General features: G+C 38.2%; 1 protein-coding gene across 20 annotated transcripts in view; it reads right to left on the bottom strand.

The window, feature by feature from the left end:
• The window catches only part of Ppip5k2 (diphosphoinositol pentakisphosphate kinase 2), a 58,877-nt gene extending 43,098 nt beyond the window's left edge, over nt 1–15,779 (bottom strand). For 2 of the 20 annotated variants that reach the window (XM_050153441.1, XM_050153445.1), the window contains exons 1-8: nt 15,561–15,769; nt 8,858–9,250; nt 6,725–6,920; nt 6,214–6,304; nt 5,240–5,325; nt 4,436–4,590; nt 2,450–2,551; nt 561–722 (exon numbers count right to left, since the gene is read on the bottom strand). In XM_050153441.1, coding sequence (XP_050009398.1) covers nt 561–722; nt 2,450–2,551; nt 4,436–4,590; nt 5,240–5,325; nt 6,214–6,304; nt 6,725–6,920; nt 8,858–8,971 — 906 coding nt within the window. In that variant the 5' untranslated portion in view covers nt 8,972–9,250; nt 15,561–15,769. Of the gene's footprint in view, nt 1–560; nt 723–2,449; nt 2,552–4,435; nt 4,591–5,239; nt 5,326–6,213; nt 6,305–6,724; nt 6,921–8,857; nt 9,251–15,560 lie in introns of those variants that run through there. The other 18 variants (XM_050153447.1, XM_050153453.1, XM_050153448.1 and 15 more) reach the window with 13 other exon arrangements.
• Between the last annotated feature and the right edge of the window lie 42 nt (nt 15,780–15,821).

Here is a 15,821-nt window from a genome sequence, read left to right as displayed (position 1 = left end):
CTTCTTTAAAAAGACAAAATGCATCCCTTATTAAATGTAGGTCATACTACTTTCACTTAAATTTTTACTATATACTAGTAATTAGATTAAAAAAATTAATAGTAGAAGAGGGGAAAGTAAAACAAAAGCAAAAAGGTTTCTCTAAAAGGTATTTATATTGTTCTCATAAGATGTTTTACTCTGTATTAGGTCAAAGGATTGAGAGCTAATGAGAAAACAATGAAGATAGATTTCATTCAAATAGTATTTTAAACAATTTTATGAAAGTAAAAGGCACTTATCACCTACTGAAAAAATATGTCGGGTACTACCACTACTAGTTAGTGGTGTTATTCTATAACTTTAATTTTTGACTAAATGAATAAGGTTTATTACTTTTCTCTAATAAGGAAAGAACACATACAGGAAAATGACGTCAGACCCACTGAATTGCCTGCATACACACATGAGCTCACATATACAATTACGTCCTCAGCTTACTTTTTCTCTTGCCCAATAATGTCTAGTGTTCAGAATAAATTTAGAATGCAAGGCTCTGTATAATTTTCATAGCATCTTACCTTGAAAGCAAGGCAGACTTTCCATGCAATCAGCTTCTCCCGTGCATTGAGGATGACGGGGTACCTGACTTCCTTCCCTTCACTGTCTCGTTCTACTTTGCCATCGAGAGCTGGAGATTTCCGGGCTTCAGCGTGAGCATAGTCTGGACCCACAGTATAAACCTTTCAAAAATATAAATATATGTAATATATATCACTGGTTAAATATATAACCAGAAAATAATAAATTCAAAGAAAAATAGCTGTTTAAAATAGTTCAGACTCCAACTATTAAAAGATACACTTTTCTATTTTATATGCCAGGATTTTCAATACACTAGAAAGGGTTATATATAATTACTTACATAGCATGAGACTTTATTCTCTGTGTTAAACTATTAAAGTGAGCATTATGACAATAAAACTGTCTGTCTAATTACAGAAAGATATAATTTTTAAATGGGAATAGAAAAATAAATTACAAGATATTTCTAAAGGGGAGAATTGATCAAATGTAGACAAAGGAAAGGCGTTTTCTACAGAAGTAATAAATAGAAAGGGCAGAGGAAAAAACCAGCGCAAGGTATTCTGGAACAGGAAGGGAATTTGATTGTAGTATGTACTGTAAGAAACAGCAGCTGAGCAGAGATGCCTCAGCAATTAAGAAATGTCATTTGTCAGAAGAAAGGTTAGGCAACAGTTCATATGGCAGTCTTTCGAACAGGGACGTTATCCTGTGGTCAATGTGAACTTACCAGCAAAATTTAAAGGACAGGTTCAAGCCCAGATTTGTAAGTTTAGAGAAAACAGCCTAGTCAGAGAAAGGCTTGCTGGGAAGAGGCAAGCTTCTCTGGTTACCACAGGCAATGGCGTTTTTACATCACAGTACAGTTGTCAAAGAGCCCATCACTGGCATTGACCTGCATCCATCAGTACATGCAAGCTGGTAGCTACTAGAATGCTCAGCTTGATATGGTATGACTCATATGCTTGGGAAAGAATCAATTGTATTTACAGCTTTACCCAAACACTTTCATGAGTTTCACTAAAATCTTTTGTCTTTGCAGTACTTTATGTTTTAAGCACTTAAGAATGCTATTCTTTAAAAAGGAGTTCTTGGGCTTCCAACTATCCGTGATGTCCACAGTACAAAACCGAATGGGAAGTCTTTTAGGGTTAGAATGTTTGCCTACCTCACATAAGGGCCTAGGTTCCATCACTAGTATCAATAATGGAAACATTAAAATAAGGAAAAAGAAGTAGAGGCTAAAAAGTTACCGTCTCTAAAATACTGGTGAGCTCAAACTGTGAGCTGAAACTTATATGGTCTCTATGACTTATGTGGCTTTATGGTATTGAATGTGGGAGCTTCCGATTTGACAAAGGATGACGCAACAGTGATTTACTTCCAGTTAAAATTTCCTTTGAATTTTGATTTCCTTCTGGTTCAGTGACAACGTAGTATCATTCTCTCTCTCTCTCGTGATGCTGGACAGCACCAATTAAATGCAGCTTTTGCCAGCTGTGCAATTACAAGCGAAACATAAAAATGTTCTGCATGCAGTGCACCATGCAATTAAGCTACGATATTTATGAGATTAGATTTATTAAACGCATTTTCAACTTACAGCCATTTTTTTCTTTTGAGAAATGATTCTTACTATTAGATCTTCTAGCATTGGAACTGGATATGGAGCCAAAGTTAACTACAAATTCAGGGTTTTCTTGTCTCATATCTGAGTGCTGAGATTGTAGGATATACTACCATACCCAGCTAACAAAGTGTTTTAAAGTTACACCAAGTTTATCAGGACATGACTCAATATTAATCAAGGAGCATCTGCACTTTAACCCACCATGCCTTAATCAGCCTTATCCTAAATACAAAATTAGAATCTAAGGAATCGTACCTTAACATCAGTACCATCTGTAGGCATAAACTCTTCGTATATATATGACCCCGTTTTTCGCACATTGCTTTCTGGAGAATATACACTACTTCTGCTGCCAATCTAGAGAGAAAAGATGTCCGTCAACATAAGAGTCAAAGTAATATCCTCATTTTTATAATATATCTAAAATGTAATCTTTACAAACCATGTATTGTAGATATTCTCAATTATTAAATAATTTTAATTCGTGAAGATTTAACAATACTTATTATATATTTGGTAGTATATGTTCTCTGGTATATTTTTTCACTTAATTATAACATAAAGAGCATAAAATATAATGAACAAATGTCTCTGGGAGTGAAGAAAACCTCTGTATTTGAGTACTGGTTGCTCTTCCAAAGGATCCAAGCTCCTAGCAATTACATCAGGCTACTAACAACCACCTATAACTCCAGTTCCAGGGAATGTGATGTGCTCTTCTGGCCTCCCTTCCACACAGATGTGCCAGACACACACGAGAGAGAGAGACAGAGAGAGAAAGAGAGAGAAAAAAAAAAGAGAGGGAGGGAGGAAAGAAGGGAGGGAGGGAGGGAGGGAGGGAGGGAGGGAGGGAGGGAGGGAGGGAGGGAGGGGGAGAAGAGAGACAGGTGGAGGGAGAGAATTGAGTCCATTTTTGCTATGCACATATGTCTAGGCTGTTTGCCAAGCTTCTTGCATAATATATCACTGCTGCTTTAACATGCTTAAAATGCAACCATGCCACATATAGAGCTATGTTTCTAAGAAACTCTTAGGAGGTTCATGTTCATTCATATCTGTACGTACACAGATACTGTCAAAACCTTGTAGAAACTACATTATCTGAGTCTCACAGACAATATATAAGAAAGTTCTAGCTGGTCTAAATTTCCTAGTCTTGTTTATACTTGCTATTTTTACTCCAGTATTTGCCATTATAATGGATATGTATTTAGATGGCATCTTGTACTCTGCTTAGGATTTATTTTTACTGCATATGTACTAGTGTTTTGCCTGCATGTATATATGTGCATCAAATGCATGCAGCGCTTACAGAGACTAGAAGAGAGCATCAAATCCCCTCCAACTGGAGCTGCAGATGGTTGTGAGCTGCCACAGGAGTGCTGTGAACCTACCTAGATCCTCTGCAAGAACAGCAAGGCTTATTTCCCAATTACCCCATTTAAAAGAAAACCTTTCTTATTCTAAAAGGTATCATATCATTATACTTCAGAACTGATTTGCATTTATTTTATTATAGGAACAAGCAAACATACACTTATATGTGTAAAAATTACATATATTACTTTTTGTATAAAATAGCATTTTTTCCATATAATTTTTCCAACAAAGGGTTATCTTCATTCAATTTCTAGTGTCATAGAAATGCAAGTGGGAGACTGAGAAAACATCAGGTAACTTCATATTCTGAAGGCAGGAATTCTGTTCACATTATGTAACTACATTGTCTGTGGTGGTGGGATGGGAAATGCCCCCACAGACTCGGGTGTTTGGACACTTGCTGCCCATTGGTGTCACTGTTTGTGGATTAAGTGCTGCAGCCTTGTAGGAGGACGGGCCTCCCTGGGGGTGAGCTCTGAGAGGAAAAGCTCCATGCCATTTCCAGTCAGCGCCCTCTACTTCACGCATGCTGTTGAAGACGGAGCTCTTGGCTCTCTGCTCCTGTAGCTTCCATGCCTGCAGCTTGCAGTTAGGCTTCCCCTGGCACAGCAACCTCTTATCTCTCTGGAGCCACAAGTTCAAATAAACTCTCCCTTCCTTCTGTAGGCTGCTTTTCCTTGTGGCATTTTACCACAGGGACAGGAAGAGACAGCACACTTCCTAACAACATTATCTCAGCTGTATGAGTTTTCCTGTAGATGACCACAGTGCAAGATTTCACCTTTCATTAAGAGCTTGATGACTTTTAACAAAGTATGTAGAAGAAAGAAGATTATTCCCACAACAGTTCCAAAGGCTCACCTTTCTAAAGAGCCTTTGACTTCCCCCGCCGGCAGATGTCGGATAGTAAATGTAAACATTGTGGTCCTCCGCACTGACGGGCTTTTCTACAAACGGCTTTTGGAAAACTTCCCCATTGACTTCTACGTGATCTTCTCCTTCAATCAGACTGCATTCTGTAAACGAAGCATAATAGCAAGGGTGTCAGGAACTGTGATATCACTTAGGTAACACCCTTACAAGAGCAAACATAAAATTTACTTTTCAAGCTTCTAGTAAACTATGCTAGGCCTCAGAAGACACAATCACTGGAGCTGGGGAGGCAGTGCAGCAGCAGCAGCAGCAGCAGCAGCAGCAGCAGCAGCAGCAGCAGCACGACAGCCTGACTATTATATCCAGGGCCTGGGTTCAGCCCTCAAATCATATGCACACCATCACACATAGGAAACCATATACTATGAGTTAGCCAGTTAGCGCATGGTGTCTCGTTTGGTTTTGTTTTCTATGATGTAGTCTAACAGTATAAAGACCAGAACTAAATACATGCTGAATATGACCTTGAGTTCCCTATCAACCTTCTTCAGAGTTCTGAGTCCTGGTATTATATGTGAGTTCTGCCACAACAGCCACAATGTGACATGTTGATCAGATACAGTGCTACAGGCAAGCACCTCCACGACAGCCCACAATGTCACATGTTGATCAGATACAGTGCTCATTTGTTTAATTCTCTAAGAAAAACAAGCAGGCTACTATTCAACTAATTGTAAGGAAGTGACAAAAAGTAAGTCAAGAACCAAAATGAAGCTTGCTGAGTTCTCTGACCTTTCGGGTTATTTGGATCACGGTTCAGAATTGCATACCGAGGAAGTAAAATGCCTTCAGCTTGAAGAATGCTATAAACGTCTCTCCTAAAGAAACAGAAAACATCCTTATTGTTTGGCTCTCGATTTCACAATACTTTTATCTTCGCACACAAGTAAAATATTACCCTTTACTACCATAAGGTGTACAAATATCAACCTTCTGTTTTTCTGTGTTCCTAACAAAAGTCACCAAAATTCATATAAAATAACTTTGGTAGCATATCAAAAGACTAAACTTTAAAAGAAGAATGTACATACATGAAGAGATATAGTCAAGTAAGACTACTCTATCACAAGGATTATAGCCTAATTACTAAAAACCTTCTCTTCTTTTCTTAATGCTGTAAGAAATGCTTCAGTAGCCTAAGAGAAAGGTAATTCTACCATCACACAAGATTAGTTTATATGCATTTCCATGTATAAGTAATCTCACGATATTAACACAGAAAAAAGTAGAATGATAATGAAAAATAGAATTATATGTAGCTACCAAAACAAAACACCAGTTAAATGAAGAGACAAATATATAGGCTTTTATCATTTCAACTAGAAGTCTATGCTCAATGAAGGCTAAGATACATAGTAAGGAACTTTTCTAGTGGGTACACTTTACCATGGAAATCATCAGTTACAATGAATGACTTCCAATGTAAGCACCAGTCACATGACAGGACACTGGCGTCTTGATGGGTTTACTAGGCTTTAGAAATCGAGCAGATGTGATCCAATTCCCAGTCCCTCTTCTTGGGAGACGACTACCCATGACTTTGTGTAAGTGAACTGACTTCCTCATCTGTAAAGTTTGCTAACGATTATCTGTTTCTGAGTATTACTTTAAGGACGCATATGAAAACATCTGATGCTATGCAGCATACACTGATTAACTAAATGTAGATTTCTGTTTCCCTTAATTCAGTGAACTTCACCACTCACCTATCTTGTATGAGATACTGCATATTCAAGTCATTGATTACAAATGGATTCCTGAGTTTTGCATAGGCAACTGCTTTGTCCAGTGGAAATCCTAAGAACACATATTATTATCATATTCTTTACAATTTCAAGAAAAGCTTGCATCTATAAATTTATCAACCTGAATTGTGCAACCTCCCCTAAAAAAATGTCATTATGTATATAACTGCCTTTTATAAAACATAAAATAATAAGTATGTTATACACTTATACAATACACGATACAAAAAAAAATGTGAACTGGGAAAATTTGATAAAAATCTAAGAAAAGTTAAATGTAAAGTCACACATAACTATGACACAAATTTTTATAGAACACACAGAGAAGAAAAGGATTAGAAAGAAGTTTATCAAAATGCTAACTTCCCTTATCTGTGAGTTTGCTTCATTCTGTTTTATCCAATACTCTACAACTAATATGTATTACTTTTACAATCAGAGAGGATGAAAGTCCCCATCCACCATTTAATACCTTTAGAATGGAAAGAAATAAGACAGTCACATAATGGCCAGTTTTCCACGGGTTCGTTCAAAATAACTTCCTCTTCAAAAACCACTACTGTGATGTATTTAAATAAAGAGATCCGTTCCAAAATCTCCTTCATGGGTTTGGATTTGGATTTCTTTGCCATGGAACATATTCCAACCACAATCTGCCTTTCTGGTGGCTAAAAGAGAAACAAAACAAAATAATGAGATGACTTAATAGGCATTCTAAAACATCACTCTTATTTTCCTCCCAGTAGTAGATGAGCCATAGGAGTCAATAAAACTGACATATTCACCACTGAAGACTTTAAAATCCTATCAGTTACAACACTTTACAATTAAAACAATTTTTTTGAAAGATCTGAAAAAACTTTTAAAAATAAAACACTTTCAGCACATTGCTACTGCTTCCATTAACTTTAAAATATGAATAAACATACCTTTTTCAACTCCTTCTAGCATTTATTTATCTTCAGGCAGAAGAAAGCAAATGAGAGTGAAAATTTATTTACTCCAATTAAAAGGTCCAATAAGAGTCAGATAAAGAATGTGGCTACCTAAAATCAAATGCATTCCTAACTACCGAGCTACACAGTATTAAGTCTTCTTGTAGACGGAGCTGTGGGACATTAGCTGGTCATAGATAGCTTTCTGAACGTAAAAGAATGGCTCACTGCTAAAAGAGAAGATGTCAATGACCTTTGACACTCCCTCCAGTATTCAGACTTGGCATTTCTACTTAATGGTTTTGTTATTATTTGTACTTTGTTTTTTTTTACCAAACCAACGTTCAGACTTGAATATGCATATCATAAACAGTAACATACTGAGTACCTCACATGCTCACACAATTCCTTAATATTCAGTCCTGATTCTTATCTCTGCATCTTGCTTGCATTCAGGGACATAGATAGATAGATAGATAGATAGATAGATAGATAGATAGATAGATAGATGGATGGATGGATGGATGGATGGATGGATGGATGGATGGATAGATATCACTTCTCTCTCCATGATTTTATGTATCTCATAAACACTACACAAAACTGCTCAAAGGTAGTTCAATAAACTTTCTCCTTAATGTTGCAATAAAAATTTTAATCTAGAAAAAATAATTCTACATTGCCTCTTCTACCATGAAAATTGGAATTCAAATGAGTATTTGATTTGATTATAAACCAATCAGATTATCAACAACAACTGCTTTGGGTTCTACTATCTCTGCTTTCCCTCACTGTCCACCTTAAGGCTTCCCTATTCATTTTAGTCCTTATCAAAAATTTCAAACTGGTTCATTATAATCTTCCTAAAGGAGATTTCACAGGTCACAGCTGCCAGTTATTTCTCACTGCTATGATACAGTAAGTGATAAAAACATTAATGGAGGATTTCTTTATCTCACGGTTTCTGAAGGTTCAGCCCACAGTTGCTTAGGCAGACTATCACGGAACAGAAAAGGGAGGCAATAAAAGTCAGTAAGAGTGTGCCTCCTGGCGAGCTCTCCAAGGCAAGGCACACCGGCAGTGACTTCTCTGTGAAAACCACAAAGACTAAGGAAGTGTTTGCGTCTGATCTCACTGCTTTTACCAAGTATGACAGGTTTTTCTTTTAAAATAAGATTCTATTTTTAACTTGAAATTTAAGAAAACGCATTTCATGTCTGTATTTTAAATCAGTTCCCAAAATAAAACAATGTCTGCCTGTGATCTAGAACAAGGACAGATAAGAAACGCACTAGACTAGCATAACAAGGGGGGGAAATGCGTGTGACAGAGGCTCCGCTTCTAAGGTGTAGCATGGCCATGACCTCCCACACACAAGCAGGCCTGGGAGGCAGTCCTGGTGAATGTCACAAACTTAGGTAAGGTCTTTCTTGGTATCTTACAGCACTGGGCTGTCATTAAACTACTTCAGGATCTTATCTCTAGACATACTTACTACACTTTTTAATTGCCTGTCTGCCCAATATCACTTATACTTTTTCAATTGAAAACATTTTAACAAATTTGCACTTTGAAAGGCAGTCTTAATTTAAAACCATAGCGTTCATTTACACGAACTACACTTAGTGAAGTTCTGTGCTCTACTGGTTATCACAAAAGAAACGACTCACAGACTCATCGTCCTCCTCCTCATCTTCATCTGCATGGTGGAAGAAACGACGATAATTTCCAGGGTTTATCTCTGCATCTTCAGGCCCAACAAAGAATCTGGGGGCTTCGCTCATTTTTCTATTTCATTTGATATACATAAAATTCAAGAATCTGTGTTAAAACTTGTTCAAGTAAATAGTCTTGGAAGAAAACATTCTCGCTGTGCTAGCTGACACCCGGGTCTGCTGCAGTGTTTTATACCATCACGTGCAATGTGCTGACATTCAGTTGGCAAATGCTCCTTTGTTCTCAGATATCATGGCTTCATTGTTGATCTCCAAGTTGCTGCTACAGTTTAAATACAAAGACAATGAGGCTACTGCTTCCCCGAGTTGAAACAGCAATCCTTTTACCTAAAATGCAATGCAAACAATTAATTTGAAGAGTGTCTTTTAGAAACACATAAAAAAATAATTTTAAAAGATACCAGAACCAATAACTTGACAAAGGTCACCAAAACGAAAATATATTTTCTGCCACAAAATTAAGTAATGGAGATTAAATTCTAGTAAAATGCATTAGAAGTGGATAAGATGTCACAATATAACAAAGATTACACTTGTTTCAAATCTAAAAAGTACCTGACAAATGAGAATATAATGCAAATTATGATACAAAATTTTGTTAAAAGTTAAATCCTCAATCCAGAAATATCTGAAAAAGGTAGACAATGACAGAAAACATGTAATATACACTTGATACTAACTGAAAATTGAGCATCAATCGGTGATGGCAACAAATCAACTGTAAAGGTTCAGTTAAAAAGAGTCTTGTAGTAAACGTAACTATCCTGCAATAATTATTAGTAAACAAGACTTCAGCCAACAGTTCTCAAGCTGATAGTTTGAAACTTTTAAGCAAATCTAGCACAATTGATAGACTTCTAATATAATGTATTTGTCAAGAAACTACATATGATTCAATGAAACTCCCAAGAAAACCCCTCCATAAAAACCCACTAATTAACTACCGTATGCTAATGATATTATTTCAAACTATCCTTTACATAGCTGTTTACATGTATCTGAACACTGGTGATATTAAAATTAGTTATCTGCCAAGATGGAATTGTGTATCAAATATTTCACTTGATGACTACTGATATAAAAAAACCCTGCTTAACAAAGTATTTAAAAAATATTGATCAATATACTAAATAGATTTACAGAGTAAGTACATTCCAAAATTCTTATTTCTAGAAGTCTGATTCCAGTTTAACTAATGGCTTTCTATGAAATATTACAGATTACTTTTACAAAGTCTTGACTTTATAAAATTGTTACAATTTATAAAATTGTTAATATCATTTGGGACTAACCTGAATGAAGAAAAAATTATTTATTAAGAAAGCTTTTTGTTCTTATTTTTATGCATGATTTAATAGTACAAGGTGTTTCATAAGGAAAAATCTCACAAGCTTCTATAGCTTCCCAGCTGTAGACAATCTCGGCTCAGCTTTGTCGTTACTAAATGGCATACATCCTTGGGAGCTCTGTGTGCTTTTTATCTTGTTTCCACTTAAACATCTCTAAATATTTTAGTAACAGAAAGGGTATGTTTTTTACCAATCTGTTACTAAACAACTAACAACTTATGCTAGCATTTCTGAATCTCAGTTTCTCTCCCTCTTTCCTCCCCTCTTCCTCTCCACCTCTCTCTCTCTCTCTCTCTCTCTCTCTCTCTCTCTCTCTCTCTCTCTCTCTGTGTGTGTGTGTGTGTGTGTGTGTGTGTGTGTGTGTACATGAGAGTATACCAACAGCCTGTAACTATGAAGACTGAGGTAACATAGTGCTTCACACATACTGAATACTTAATAAACCAACATTTCTATAGGAACTGCTATAAATTATGTTACGTACTAATATAAAATGGAAATCTAAGAATACTGCTGGTTATTTGTTGAACTGAACATATTTATTAAATAAATACTATTCACTTCTAATAGACACAATTCATTAAACAGAAACAACTGTACCTCTAGTTTAAGTACTGTAACATAAATGATACAACAAGAACCATCTCATTTTAGAGATAGTGTTGTTTTTGCTGTTTTTAATTTAAATATTCTTTGTGAAATGAGAACACATAAATGTAAAATTCTGAATAACTCAGTCAAGAATCCAATAACTAATGACAGAAATATGATTGCTATTTTTGGTTGTAAAACTTCTGATTTATGGGGTTGGAGAGATGGCTCCATAGTGTATTCTTCCAGAGGTCCAAGCTCAATTCCAAACACTTATCTGGCGGATCACAACTGTAGTCCCATGGGGTCCGATGCCCTCTTCTGGTGTGCAGACATACATTCAGACAAATACCCAAATACATAAAATACACATGCAAATCTTAAAAAAAAATACTGATTTATATTTCCTACTAATCTTTTCAACAAATAATGCACACTGGAAGCAGAAATCATCCAGAGGATAAGGTGAGATGTGTGTATCACCTTTTCTCCCCCAGATAATATGAATTAGTAAGTGATTCCCTCACCTACAGCACACACACCACTTATGGAATTCAGCTGGGTCTTATTAGTGTTGCCGAGAGGACAAGAATGCATGTCCTCCAAACAACGGTAAGCTTATACCCACAGCCAAGCTTAGACATTCACCGGAGAGAGACAGGGATGAGCCAACAACCAAGCGAGTGCTAGGACGTCCTCTCCTATAACGTGACATCTGATCACAGCCGGCATGATATGCTGAGATCATGCTGGGAAGAAACATGAAATATTGAAGCAAAAGTATGCTTGGTGTATTTCCCGTGTTCAACAACCAGTCAGTGAGATTGGAGTAGAACAGGGAAGCGAAGGAAATGAGGAGAAACCACTGTTAGAGATGTAACTGGAGCATTCAGAGGACTGAGGGGTAAAATCATTTCCTGAACTGCACTTGAGAAAGCAGGTGCAGAAGAAGAAGCAGGTTAGGCAGGAAAGGGCCTTGTTATAATGGTGGGCCAAACAAGTAGCCCTCAATAGAATATAAGGCTGGGGAATGCTCCCATTTATTTTTCTGTAATTCTATTTTAATATATGAGAGATATTATTAAAAAGCTGAACCAATCAATGCTTAAACACATGGACTTAGGATTCAAAATCCCTAGGCTGGACTCTTGTCCTTTAGAATTGTATTTGATCTCTTGGGTCCTACTTCTTTTATAAGTAACCTCTATCTGTCATAGCCCATGTAAAGGTTGAATATACATACACACATTAAAGGTACTTGTGCCTGAAATTCTGGACAAACTCCATACCACTTAGAATGTTTGGGTAGAGCTGGGCTGTGGTGGCATGTGCCTTTAATCCTAGTACTGGGGAGGCAGAGGTGGGTGGATCTCTGTGAGTTCAAGGCCAGCCTGGTCTGCGAGAATGTTTGGCTAGGACTTGGGTACATTTAGAAGTTTCCCAAGCAGTTCCAGCAAGCAGGCAAGTTTAGTCATGTACTAGCCGCTTCCCCATACAAATGGAGAAGAGAGTAAAACAACAACAGACACATACAAGAGGCAGCACACATGTTCACCATGTCCACGACTGTGCACTGTTATTACAGAAAATCAAGTTATCTTCTATAATAAAAATGATATGAAACAGACAAAATCTCTGTCCTCATGGTGCTTGGCTTATCTCAACATAAATACTCCTCCACAAAACTTACCAATATCCAAGATTTTTTTCCCTTTATCATACTTTTGACCTCGCTCACCTACGGTCTTATTTAACTGCCTCAGCTGTATACAGCCCTACAAAATACAAAAAAATTCTCAAGGGAATGAAATTACTAAATGTTTTTATATGCTAAAGACTTAGTTTTTTTTAATGCAGGGGCTTCCTAACATGTTGCTCAACCATGAATGCAAAATTGGGCATGTTCAAAACTTGTCTGAGCCATTCAGTTGGCTATGAGTCCTACTCAGATAACTTGAGCAGCATTAAGGTCGGTTTTCCCTACGGCACAGCAAAGACACTACCATTGTCAATGTATGTCTAAATGTGAAATAATGTTAGGGATCAATTACTGTGTTGTGAATGAACATTCTTACAATTGTCTTTGATTATGGATATTTTCCTCATTTTATAAATATTTGAAGTATGTCGATGAGACCCAAGTATTCTAATGATTTAAACTCCAAGGTGATGCGGACACTGCTGGGAGTCTGAGAGCTGCTCCACTCCAGCAAGCAAACTCAACTCCCCCCCCCCCTTGAAATTGGCTCTGCTGTGCCTTGCCCAGTTCTAGCCTCTTGAGGAAATGAGGTTATACATCTCATACAAGCTTTGGCAATTACATGGGAATGCAGGTGCCAGGACAATTAGCCCACGTTAGGGATTCAGTAAACAGCAGCTGTTTCTATAATTGGCTAACTATGGCTATGAATAAGGCGTTTCTGACTTTATTTAACTGACAGAACAAAACTAAATCAAAAAACAGAAATACATATAAGCAGCCAAGGCTAGGATATACCTTCTGGCAAAGGATGCCGGCTGGGTTCCTGTCCTGCTGCTGCTTTGGTGACCTTGTTACAGCACTCCAGTCTTACTGCACTGCTCCCGACTAGACTCCCCACTGCCCTGGATGAGAGTTCTCACTCTCATATGTTCATAGGTACTGGCTCCATCCTTCCAAATAACACCCTGGATGAGTCACCAGTATCGCACAGCATTTAGAGATCCCTTACAGAAATCTTTCAAGCCATCATTCCCATAGGTTCCAATAATGTTCGCCACAAAAGAGCCAAATTTCCACTCCAAAAACCAAAACAAAAAAAAAAGGAAACTGGAGCTCCAATAACAGTTGTTCAATCAGAACACAAATACATAACCAGTTTTCCTGAGATCCCCAAAACATTTTCCAGAGGAAACATTGCTATAAAGGAGAGCTAAATCAAGCCACTAGGAAGACACTACACAAAAAGTGTTAAATGTTGGCTTCTTCGGGCTACGAAAAGTAAGCTAGAATAGATTTTTGATTCTACAAACCAAGTTCCATACAGCTTTGGCACCGAGTCCCCTCCTTTTCAAAAGGAATATACATCTTTTCACTGTGTCAGCTAGTTTGCCTGTAATATACCTTTCTGCTGAGTCAGCTCTTTGGTCTGGAATTCATGGCTATTTTAGAGGAAGTTCCTAGTCTCCTTGAAATAAACAATTGGAAGACTTCAAAGAATGTTTCCCAAGCTATTCTCATGCACCTACCGCCCCAAACACATAGCCGAACCTTTCCTTCATGTTCCATAAATACCTCTTCCCAATGATCTGTTTCTATGAGAGCTCAAAGTTTTGTTACATTTTAAATTTTCAGAAAGACCGCACGAACCGTGCATATGTCTAATATTAGATTCCATATTCTTTTAATTGCTCAATGTATTACCCTCATGATACTTTCATAATGTTCAATTTAATACCCTCACTCTACAAATCACATTGATTTAAAACTTAAAAAAATAGCAAGCTTGATTGCACAATAATGACCCTTCTATTCATCAGTTTTAGGGCTTGTTTTTTAAATAGCCTATACTGCAAGAAAGACTATTTGAGGTTGTGAAAATTTTAATTCTACGTCACACACAAAAAATGCACAGAGACCATGACTGTCATTTGTCACACACACACACACACACACACACACACACACCACTCTGTGCTTTCTTAAACGGATAAATACAACTTTGAAACAGTGAAAATGTTAGTGAAGAAATTGGAATAAGAATAATAATGGCAGGGCAATAGAATTCAGATCTACTTTTTAGTAAAGATTCAGAGGTTTACTCAAAGCAAAATGTTCCTAGGGTAAGTTACACAACCTCACTAACTTAACATTTTCCAGCTGAAACCTTCATGGGATTCTTCAAAGACTGAATGATATATATGTGCAAAGCATTTGGCAGTTACCCATGTAGAGCAGCTATCGTCACGTTATCGCTCTAAAACCACATATTTCCGTTTTAAAAAACCTTTAATAGCGAAACAAAAGCCTGTCCCGGGGTAGGCAAGGAGGCTAATGCTGCAGTCAGCCATGCTTCCTACTTCTACAGCTAAGTCTTCTAGGACGCTGAAACGAGACAACCATTGCCACAAAACTCCAAGAATGGTAACTCTCAGGAAGTTATCCAGAACCTGGTGGATGAGATCCAAAGATCATTACCAACAAGGGAGGACGCGAGGCCATCTAATCGATAAGGTGCGGGCGCGGCATTGACCTGCAACCTAGTATCTCAGCGGGCGAAGCTGCGGGCACACGGTGCTTTTGTTCCTTGAAAGTGGGTGTGGAAAGCTAAGACAAGCAGAGTGATGGAGACTACGGGATGAAGCAGCCACCTCTCCCCACAGCAGAACCCAAACAACGCTGTACACCTCTGTGCAAGGAGAATCAATACAAGTTAGGCAGCTCCCTCCGAGCTGAACTGCTTTCTCAAACCCGAGACGTGAAAGGGAGGAAGCGACGAGGGAAGTGGAAGAGAAATCAAGCCTGAAAAGGACCCTGGAGCTGGACTGTCACTCCTCCAAGACCACGTTGTCACTCGCTCCGGTTCGTGCCTTTGGCAAGAGCACGTGTCTGAGGTCCGCGGAGCAGAGCAGGGAGACAAAGCAAACACCTAAAGGCGGCAATGAGCCTCCAGCCATCGGGTCTGGCTCCGGTTCTCCACCGAGCTCCCGGTCCTCACCTGCCTCGGCTGCGGTCATCAAGCGATCCGTGGGAGATGCTTGAGCCCATCCAGGTTTCGGTTCCTCCCCTTTAACTGCAGGCACAAGGGTGAGGTAGGTGTTCGGGCAGGGGCGGCTCTCGAAGGCGTGGACCTGAAATCTTCCCTCTTCTGCAAGAGCGGAACGGCTGGCACGGCTACACCTCGGGAGCCTCCGACACGCCTCTTCCCCGCCCGCCCTCCACGGGTCTCACACCCAAACCGCACCGGCCGGGACAGTTT

The sequence above is a fragment of the Alexandromys fortis genome, unplaced genomic scaffold (genome assembly GCF_014885135.2).
Source record: "Alexandromys fortis isolate MF-2015 unplaced genomic scaffold, M_Fortis_MF-2015_v1.1 scaffold_61, whole genome shotgun sequence".
NCBI lineage: Eukaryota > Metazoa > Chordata > Mammalia > Rodentia > Cricetidae > Alexandromys > Alexandromys fortis.
Note: the sequence above shows the minus strand (reverse complement) of the source record. Positions and strands in the feature narration are given on the sequence as shown.